At 37.5% G+C, this 11056-nt stretch overlaps 1 protein-coding gene across 2 annotated transcripts in view; it reads right to left on the bottom strand.

Annotated features, from left to right (window-relative positions):
- The window catches only part of LOC145768407 (2-oxoadipate dehydrogenase complex component E1-like), a 61573-nt gene extending 56591 nt beyond the window's left edge, over positions 1–4982 (bottom strand). For both annotated transcript variants that reach the window (XM_082579892.1, XM_082579891.1), the window contains exon 1: positions 4722–4982. In XM_082579892.1, coding sequence (XP_082436018.1) covers positions 4722–4980 — 259 coding nt within the window. In that variant the 5' untranslated portion in view covers positions 4981–4982. The remainder of the gene's footprint in view (positions 1–4721) is intronic.
- Between the last annotated feature and the right edge of the window lie 6074 nt (positions 4983–11056).

The following is an 11056-nucleotide window of genomic DNA, read 5'->3' on the forward strand; positions in this document are numbered from 1 at the left end:
GCCTCTTTCCAATGCGGAAGTTGAGCGTGTGTTTTCTTCATTTGCAAGAATGCTCAGCAAAGACAGGTACATGGGAGTAATAAAATTACGTATGATAAATTGATAATCTATATGTACAAAGATTTACCAATGAAATGTAATTTTTTGCGTACTTTTTGGTTTACACTGTACTAAATCAAGGATAAATGTATAAAAAATAGTTAGGCTGTGTTGTTGAAACTGTGTTATTCTTTTCTCTAGAGTGCATCTCAACAATGATAGCCAAAGAGCACTAATGCGAGTGCGATGTGCAGAAAGAGACATTCCTCCCAGTCGATATGCTACAGCCAGATTTGTTCCTTAGTCAACACCCTTATGGAGTTTTGCGAAAGAGAAAGAGGCGTGTTGATGGGTATCAAAGCACAAAAGCTGCAAAACGTGGCCGCTTCATTGCGAACGACGAAGACAGTGTAGATTTACAGCCAAGCGTTGAGCCTCTTGATGTGTCTGATTCCAGTGATGACGAGACAACCTCATCCTCCTATGCAGCATCTGATGATTCCGATTCTGACTACTTCTTTATCAAATAGTATTTGTGTTGCTCGCAGTATTCCAATTGTGCCGAAATTATGTTAGTGTAAACCACCTGGTTTTTTTTTCGATCATTGACTAATTTTTTAGCAAAATGTCCAAAAAAATATAGCCAATTTGGTCAAAATGTTCAAAAAAAAATATAAACAGTCAATTCGGTCAAAATCTCTGTTCTAACTTTTCTCAGATAAAACATGACAACGTTTCTCAGCGAAACTTAATGTTGTAGCTAGTCAGGAAGTGCAAATTTTGGTTTGTATCAGCTACTTGAAAGGAAATTTTTTTCATCAGAAAAATGACCGATATAAATAAAAAAAAGCAAATTTTTTCAAGTCATTTCGGACAAATGACCGAAAAGCCTGAGCGAAAAAAAAACCCAGGTGTAAACGTAAATCGAAACAATCTTCTCGCAGGGACTTATTAATTTATTGCCAGTACCTGGTTGAGCAATTAACGTTATTTTATGATAATTCAATGTTGCTAGATGTCGAATTAATGTAAAACAAATGTAAATTTCTTATTGGGCATTGTTGTTATGCAATACAACCGGTCGGGAAAATTAAATCGATTTGTGCTGACTCGAACGTTAAATCAACCCAAAATTAACATACTTCCCCCTCCCCCGTGAGTTATTTAACATGAATTATCGTAACAGCGTGCGTATCGCGTTGCTCGCTTTATCGCTATTTTTGGTATTATTACATCACAACAAATCAAACAATGTGGTCTTGATAGACTACTCTATTACATTTTTCGCTTCTCGTTTCACATGTTTGGGTACAATTTTTTCGTAATAAACGTTCACAGCAATTGCCGAGGCAAATTCAACTTTTGCCATTTGGCCTCGGCAACGTTTTTGCCGAAGTAAAAATATGCTAATTTCGAAGACTGTATATGTGTGTGTTACACAGTAATATATTTGTTGTCGCTTGGTATCGAAATACTGTACAGTTCATCTAACCAGAAGGTATAATTCTTGTGCGTTTCATGTGATCAGTGCCAATTACTGCAGAATATCGCAGCTGCAATTCATTTATCACGCAACAGAATGGTATTTTTAATGCGTTGTCTGCCTTCACGCATACCATGAAACAAACAATTGATTTTCCGCTTAATTCGGACAAAGCCGTTTATCCTCTTAATTTGGCCAAAAGTGAGTGGAACCAAAGTGTCCGAATTAAGCGAAGTCGACTGTATATAAATATAATGAAACAATGAAAACTATTAATACTATAAAAAGTGCTCAATGCTAAGCAAAAAAGCAAAGATGTTGCGGTTTGAATATCCCTGTGAAAAGTTATTTTTGCTCGTGTTCTGATGTAAAGGTGCAGTCTTGACAAAAGGGTCGAGATGAGTCACAAAATACTCTGAAATTATTATCAAACCTAGCAAGCAACAACAATGCATTATCCCAGCAATGATAGGTACGTACAGGGTTGGCCAAGGAGGTTTCCCCCACTTTAGTTTTACCCAGGTAAAACTCTGGGGGAAACTGGGGAAAACCTTTTGGGGGAAACTGGGAAAAACTGGGAGAAACTGGGAAAAACTTGAGTTGTTAAAATTTGCAAATGTGAATGAAATAATGATTACTCCTCATAGTTAATGTTTATTACCATCATAATAATAATAATAATATTGTATTCTGGTCCAGTACACATGGTACTACAGAGAAAAACATTAACATACTCGCAAATAACAATTGATAAGAAAACATAAATAAATAAAAATAAGAAATTTTTAAAGATCATATTTTGAATGAACCTATAAGATTTCCTGTGCTCGTCCTAAAAAAAGAAAAATATTGTGATTTACTAATATCTAATAATAGATAGGTCCAATCATTATAGTTTACATAGATGAACATACCAGTATGTTATCAAGTCAGATGCTCCCCTGTGCCTAACATGCAGTCAGCGATCAAAATTGTAAACAACATTGAACAACAAAAGCCAAAGAAAGAAAGATTAAGAGCCGGTATAACCTCAGTCATTGATAACATGTCGACAGTCTTCATTGTCCACTTTGAACAGCTCTTCATCTGGTGTTTCAGATTCTTTCCATCCAAAGTGTCTATAAACATGCACTAATTCGGCAACCCTCTCATTGCCCAGTCTATTTCTTTGCTTTGTGTGGATTAATGCCATGCTACTGAACAAGGGTTCTATTCCAGCACTGTATGGTGGACATGATGATATTGCCATCATCGATGAACAAAACTTCTTTACTGGCTCTTTGTTTGCAACTTTTCTTATGTATTGCCAATATTTAAGTGGTGACAATTTTTTCACTGATTTGATAAAAGAGATGTTTGAAAAAATAGATGTAGGCCTATCCTTAGTTTCATATCCTGCCAGTATGAGAATGAAATTGTCATCTTTTTCAAAAACAAAGTTGCGTGCAGTTTCTTGCTCATCTGCAGACAGTCATATATTTTTGAAACTGATCAACATTTTCTCATTCATTTTTCTTCTCACTTTTCTCCTTCCAGGAGAGTAGCACACTAGACATCGTTTTTGAGGCTTTTTTTTCTGTGGGAGGAAGCCTTTTAGGAAAGTGCTTGCCACTGAGGGACTCGGACTGGGAAGGCTATGTGGACGACACCTACTGCTTTCCGACAAGTGCTGGAAGATATCAGTTGGTTTGCAAGCTGCAATTTAAATTGAAGCACTTAGTCACAACAGCACAACACTGACTGGCGTGGTCTTTGGGCTGGAGGTAGACCATCTGAATTCAATAAGAAATTACAATTGGTAGCTTGGTACTGCCAGCAGACAGTGAGTCAGTACACATTGAGAGAGTGTCAAAAGAAAAACCTGAAATATCACTCTATGATCCGGAGCTTTATCTATTTTATCCAGGGATATCTATAACTACAGGTAGTCAGATATCTATAACTACAGGTCGATATCTATAGGTAGTTATAGATATCCCTGATTTTATCTAAGTATTAATGCGGGTATGGTAAGGGTAAGGGTAAGGGTATGAAGGTGAATCTTGAAAAAACAAAAGTGATGGTGAGTGGAGCAGAAGGAACAGTTGTTGAGAGCAAAGTAGATCCCTGTGGAATATGTGGCAAGAGAGTGATGAGAAATTCAATGCAATGCAAGGAATGTGGAAAGTGGGTACATGCAAGATGTGCTAATGTCAAGAGAGCCGCAACAAGATTGGCGAAGTGTTTTGTTTGTGGGAAATGCAGTAAAGGAAGGAATGAAGTGGAAGGCCATGATGATGAGTTCTGCCATGGCATCGAAACAGTGACAGACTTCTGTTATCTGGGTGATCGGATAAATGGAAGTGGTGGATGTGAAGCAGCGGTGACAACAAGGGCAAGATTGGGCTGGGCAAAGTTCAGGGAATGTGGGGAAATGTTGTATGGCAGAAAATTCTCACTAAGGATGAAAGGGAAAGTATATCGGAGCTGTGTGCGGCCTGCAATGCTATATGGTAGCGAGACATGGATATTGAGAGAGAGTGAACTGGCAATCCTGAGAAGAACGGAAAGGTCAATGGTGAGAGCAATGTGTGGAGTGAAAACGAGAAGGGAAAAAAGGACTGAAGAATTGTTGGATATGCTAGAGATGAGAGAGACCATAGACCAACTGGCAAGGGCAAATGGAGTAAGATGGTATGGACATGTGATAAGGAGGGAGGAAGGAAGTTTTCTTAGAAAGGCACTAGATCTAAAGGTGGATGGGAAGAGGAAACGCGGTCGTCCAAGAAGAACGTGGAAACAACAAGTGAAGGATGAATTTAAAAAAGTCGGACTGAAGGAGGAAGATGCAAGGGACAGGGTGAAATGGAGAAAAGGGATTAAAACAATTGCTGCGCGGAAACAATCGGCCACCCCCACTAGTGGGGAACAAACCGACGATGGATTATGATGATGAATGCAATTCAGATGGAAAATGTCATGAGATAACAGATAAACAGCTGGCTAGTCATTATATTGCATAAGAAACTCCACAAACAACACATTTAGAAGTTTTGAGGGTTTCCCCCAGTTTTACCCGGTTTCCCCCAGTTTTACCCGGGGGAAACTGGGAAAAACCTCCCAGAGGTTTTACCCAACCAACCCTGGGTACGTAGTACCAGTAGTCTCAGTACAATACTAATAATCCAACAAAAGTGGAACACAATGAAAAACCTCATACCTTGGTAACCATTTGCATCATCTACTGACAAGCCATACATTGATGGATCAAGCTCTTTGCATCCACCACTAGGCAGTTTATAGAGAGGATTGACGTTAGCAACTTTATGACCATAATTCTGGTATGCTTCAATCAATCTTTCCAAGCGTTGCGATGCAACTGCAGCATTCTCATCTAGCTTTGTTGAAAATGCAACAGTTGGCCCACACAAATGGCCATGCAATCGCTTACTAACAGCAAACTTTGCACAACGATGCATAGCCTAGCTATGATCAAAAGTGAGTTAGGGTTAGGGTTATTGTTTCCGGAATGGCCCGTTTCGGCGAGTCCGATTCGGCTAGTCCGATTTGGCGAGTTCCCTATTCGGCGAGAGCCTTTTTCGGCGAGTGCCCTATTTGGCGAGTTTTTAAAATTTTCTTTTTGAAAGGGAATTATCGGGTACCGTAGCCTAACTGTTTTCAGATCGTTTTAACGTCGCTGAACGTGCAGAAGGGAATAAAAATAAAATGTTTGAACAATTAAATTAAAATTCGTCATGTCAGTTCAGTTGAGTTGTTTTTATTTCTGACCATCATATCAAAAACAATACACGTCAACATAGCAAAGGTAGAAGCGACAAAACGCGAACGCTAAAACGTGCTTGAATTCGTCATGTCCGTTCAGTTGTTTTTAAGGTAGAGGCGACAAAACGCGAACGTTAAAACATGCTTGTGACCGAAGTAAGTTATTGAGTTGAAAGAAATTTGGCACGGTCGCAACACTTTCAGAAAAATTTAAGATGTGAAGGGAAAATAAAAAAAAAAAAATCATGTTTATATTTATAAGTTAGTACTTTTGAATAGTTAAAATGATTAGTTTGGATCAACAAATGTGTGGCCTAATTATCGGGTACCGTAGCCTAGTTATCCCTACCAGCAAAATTTTGTTCCAAGAACCCAGTTAGCCTAACAGTTCATTTTTACATTGTAGTAACAGAATGAAAAGGCTAATCAAATGTGTGGCCTATCGTTTTAAAGTCGCTAAACGTTGAAATCGTGTAGAAAAGAGAATTTTGATGAATAGGATACGTTGCAAGCCTTAAAGCAGCCGGCGGCCATGGCCGCTAAGTAGTGCTTGAATGACCGCCTGTGCTACCTCCTCCGTCGGCCAAGTTTGGCAGCCGGTTTCTTCTGGCCAATTATTTAATTTCGCATTAGAATGATCGTGGATTAAATGTCGAAAATATGTAGTATCAAAGAGTGACGCAGAATTAGGTCAGCGCATCATAGTCACTACTGTTGTATTGAATATATCCAGCTGCGATCACCAGCGCTGTAAGTCTTGTTTGCAATTCCCGATGTTTATTTTAACAAAGTGTTAATCCTAAGTGCTAATTTACATCAGCTGGCAATATTGTCGTTTTTATATCGATTCAATGTTGTCGGACATTAAATCATTGTTAAAGAGGAGAACTAGGTGAGTTGACATCCGTAGGTAAAACACGTGTCTTCATAGTTGAGAACGCTGTGGGTTAGTGACTTCACACCCTCAATGGTGACATCATAACGGAATAAATGGTCAGGTTTTATGAAAGGCGGTATGCAGTTGAAACAATTTACTGAGCTGCGAGCAGTTAAAACCATTTAGGGTCGTTAGATGGTCCAGCAATACCGGATTACAATCCCGATAAAGCATTTAATGCGTGGTAGGGCAAAATGGGGCGTGTTGTCACAGGGGCGTGTTGTCACAGCACGATTTCCATGTGATAACCCAAGCGCATAACCACGAGTTTTCAATGGAACGCATAGTTTTCAGTTCTCTTTTGTACAAGCAGTGAAGGTTAATAAATTTGTCACCACAGCAGAAATTATGAGGAGTGCCATTGAATTTTGGGCAAAATCAGGTTTTATAACCAAATTAAAAAATGGTCTGGCAAACTAAGGTATGATCATAATTGATCAGGAAAGGTACCATTCGTTAGCTTTAAGCCTGTTCTTTTCATCATACCAAACAGATAAGACATGCAAGTAGAGATGTACACATGGTTGTTGAAACCACGTGATTTCATACCATGGGGCGTGTTGTCACAGCTGTGACTACACGCCTCGTGGTGTGCATTTTTAATATTAAGAAACATAAAAAATTATTTATGCTTATACAACGAGGTAATATGCGTATTTGTTAAAATACAACGCTTTTTTAGGTAATAAAAATTAATATTAGATAATGATACACACATATATTCGATAGTGACACATAATTCTCAAGATGACATTTCTATTGTTTTTGACAATGGGCATAAAATTTTTACCAATATGTTGAAATTAAATTTTTTTGCATTTTGCATATTTTTTTATTCGTTCAGCCTGTATTAAAACCATTTTTTGTTGGTTTCTGTCATATTTTAGTCATAAAGCATGTGCAGAAATTTTGTGACAACACGCCCCATGCTCTGTGACAACACGCCCCGGGGTGGGGGCGTGTTGTCACAGCCCATTCACTTGCATTAAACATGCATTTATGTAAAGATGAAATAATCCAGAAAAACTTAAGTTGTAGCAAAAAGAAGTCGGATGATACCTCTTTCAATTGCACTATCTAGCATCTCGATACTATTGGTACAGAACAAGATATATGCTGATTTGCAAAAATTGTGACTACACGCCCCACTTTGCCCTACAACGATTCTATTGCAGGACATCGCCCAGACTTCAACAACGCTAAGTGATCATTGTTGCAAGTTTAATGCTATTTACTTGTGCTATCGTTATTGTATTTTGGCCTCCAAGCACGCAGATTTGGCCGCCGAGAAGGAGCTCTCGGTAGGGCACGATGGCTGCCGGAAAAAAACACGAGTTTTAAGGCCTGCGTTGAAACTGAGAAACATTCACAGAAGCCCTTCGATATGTTTCATTTTTAAGATTAGGCTATGCATTTTTAAGATAATGTATTCAGACGTGGAATCAATGTACAAATGAACTGTTAGGCTAAATGGGTTCTTCGAACATATCGAAGGGCTTCTGTGAATGTTTCCCAGTTTCAACGTATCCTAGTCAGCAAAGTTCTCTTTTCTACACGATTTAAACGTTTAGCGACGTTAAAACGATGTAAAAACGGCAATTTCTGCTGGTCGGAATAACTAGGCTACGGTACGGTACCTGATAATTTCCTTTCAATCCAAGCTGTAGGCCACACATTTCTTGATCCAAACTAATCATTTTAACTATTCAAAAGTACTAACTTATAAATATAAACATGATTTTTTTTTTGGAACATTTTCTTTTTTTTATTATCTCTTCATTTCTTAAAATTTTCTGAAGGTGTTGCGACCGTGCCAAATTTCTTTCAACTCAATAACTTACTTCGGTTACAAGCACGTTTTAACGTTTGCGTTTTGTCGCTTCTACCTTTTTCTACACCTTTGCTATGTTGACGTGTATTGTTTTTGATATCATGATCAAAAATAAAAACAACTGAACTGATATGATGAATTCAAGCACGTTTTAACGTTCGCGTTTTGTCGCTTCTACCTTTGCTATGTTGTTTTTCATATGATGGTCAGAAATAAAAACAACTCAACTGAACTGACATAACGAATTTTAATTTAATACGGTAGTTCAAACATTTTATTTTTATTCCTTTCTGCACGATTTCAACGTTTCACGATGTAAAAACGGCAATTATAATTAGGCTACGGTACCCGATAATTCCCTTTCAAAAATAAAATTTTAAAAACTCGCCGAATAGGGCACTCGCCGAAAAAGGCTCTCGCCGAATCGGATTAGCCGAATCGGACTCGCCGAATAGTAGCAGACCCTATTGTTTCATGCCTAAAACTCCTTTTTGTATTTCTAGCCTATAAATTTATGGCAGTTGCTATTTGACCGGCTCCGGTCTTTTAATCTGAAACACTATTGGACCGGTCATGACATATTTTTTTTTCTTTTTCTCATTCAAAGCAAAAGACGAAAAGAGAAGAAAAAACTGCCTATATAACCTCTTAATTCAACAATTTCATTCAACTGAGTCAGTAGTGCATCATACGCTTTTTCTCAGGCTGGTGTTCCCGAGAGAATGAGTTTGATACGATAATATGTCACGATTTCTTTCTATCTCTTACCAGAAAAAAGACTTGGAAAGATTCAATGACGTAGTTTAATGGGTTATAACCGAAAAGCAGTCAATTAAATGTCGAATGGTTCTACTATGAAATGATAATCTAACCTCTTGAAGGACTTTAACGAACGGCTTCTCAAGTAACTCTAATTTCGAACACAATTTATATCAGCACCAACTCTCATCTACTTGTATTCGATTACTTCAAGTTTCAGTCACCAATAATTTCTGCACCAAACTATCAATCCACAACTCATAACACAACTCTCATAATAATCAACTCAATAATCATCATAATGCAAACTACACCACTATTTATAGAAAGTTGTTTCGGTGTAGTAACTTCGAGAAGGTTACGTAAGGTTACATCATAAAGAACCATTGTTCTATCAAGCAGCATTTAAATGTAAACAACAGAAGTCTCTAGATTGTCACGTAGGGAAAATGATTCTAGAAAACACACGTTACATAATACAGATTTCGTAATCAGAGGTCCATTCGTAAACAACCTTGTGACATCATGACAAACGATATTGGCAATTGTGAAAACAACAGAATGTTCCAGATACAGAATGGTCTAGAATTACGTTACATAACAACGACTTCACAATTAGAGGTTACTACTGGTCATCGACCGATAATAATATACTGCTCAAGAATTCCATAATGAAAACAGCACATTCTGTCAAGACGCAAAGCAGCCCGACGCGAGGCTTTGCACATTGATTGTGACACTGCCCGGAAGGTTTTTTTTTTTAACTAAATTTTGACCTGAAGTGACTCAATTGTTAGGCTGCTGCATTTTTTGTGGTCAATTTTTAATTCGAGTAGCTTTTTTATGTCTTTTCAAAATATAAGTAATAAAGTTAGAGTAAGTTATTTTTAATTTGCTGGAATTTGAGAATTTCTCTAGGTGAGTTTCCGTTCGTCATAAGAGGATGTGACCGTGTTACGTTTTTGCTTCGAACGACGCATTACGTTTTTGCTCTCAACAAGTTAGTTTGGTGGCTGTAAAAAGTGACAATACTTCTTTAAAAAAATTGTTTCATCATTGTTCAGTTAACTTTTAGACAGTGTTTTACAGCAGGCAATTTTAATTTAAAATGAAACGCTTTTGGGTAGTATCAAACTCATACCCTTGCGGCCACCAGCCCGAGAAAGATCGCACACGCCACTGACTCAGTTAAATAAAACAATTGAATTTAGAAGTTATATTGGCACTTTTTTCTTCTCCTCTAGTCTTTTGCTTTGAAAGAGTAAAAGAAAAAAATGCCAAGATAGTGACGTCATGACCGGTCAAATAGTGTTTCAGATTAAAAGACCGGAGCCGGTCAAATAGCCACTGCCTAAATTTATCTCAATCAGTAGACAATCTAAGTACGTAGTCTAGATCTTGTCAAATGCAAATTTTATAGTTTATCACATCAGCTGCATCAATTATTGAAAATAATTTAGCAGAATCTACTTTTTTCGAATTTTTATACATCAGGCTGGCCCAGGGATATCTAAAGAAGGGGATATGAAGGCTTTTAATACGTCTGATAATAGAAGGGTTTCTGCTTATTGTAAATAATCTCTGTTTACCGTAAAATGGCAATTGGCACCGATAGTAGTTTAATAAATCTTGTTATGATAACCTGCAATGCGCTACTAGCATCAGTCATTGATACTAATTGCATGCCCATGGTTACTTGTTAATTCAACTACCCGTATACTTGCTTTACATCTAGCCTACTGCAAAGGCTTTGTTAAGAGAAACAGCTTACTGGTAACTTTTCAACTGTCTTTTCAAACAAGTATTCTGTGAATATGCTCTATGTAGCATTTACTACTAACTGTCTTCTGTAGCTGACTGTACCAGCTACACTATAAAACTTTCTGCAATTTTGAGAAGAACCGCTTGTTTAACGCGCTACAAAATACCGCCCTGGTAGTGTCATAAGAATAAGGTAATCGCTGTGAGCCTTTGCATCACCTTCTCTAGATATCCCTGGGCTGGCCATCCAGTTTAAAACTATATGTGTATATACTATTGTGTATGTATTTTTCATGTATATATCACCGTATTATTTTCTGGTCCCACTAATATGTCTTCTAAAAGTTTATATATGTTATCAGATGTTATTGACGATTCGAGTTATTAGTTATTAAACGAGCTGTTAACCTAATTAACAGCAAATGCGTTATGTATATCAGAATGATAAAAAAGCATCTCGGTGCTTACAACATCAAATATTTAT

Source organism: Aplidium turbinatum, chromosome 4 (assembly GCF_918807975.1).
Source record: "Aplidium turbinatum chromosome 4, kaAplTurb1.1, whole genome shotgun sequence".
Lineage (NCBI taxonomy): Eukaryota > Metazoa > Chordata > Ascidiacea > Aplousobranchia > Polyclinidae > Aplidium > Aplidium turbinatum.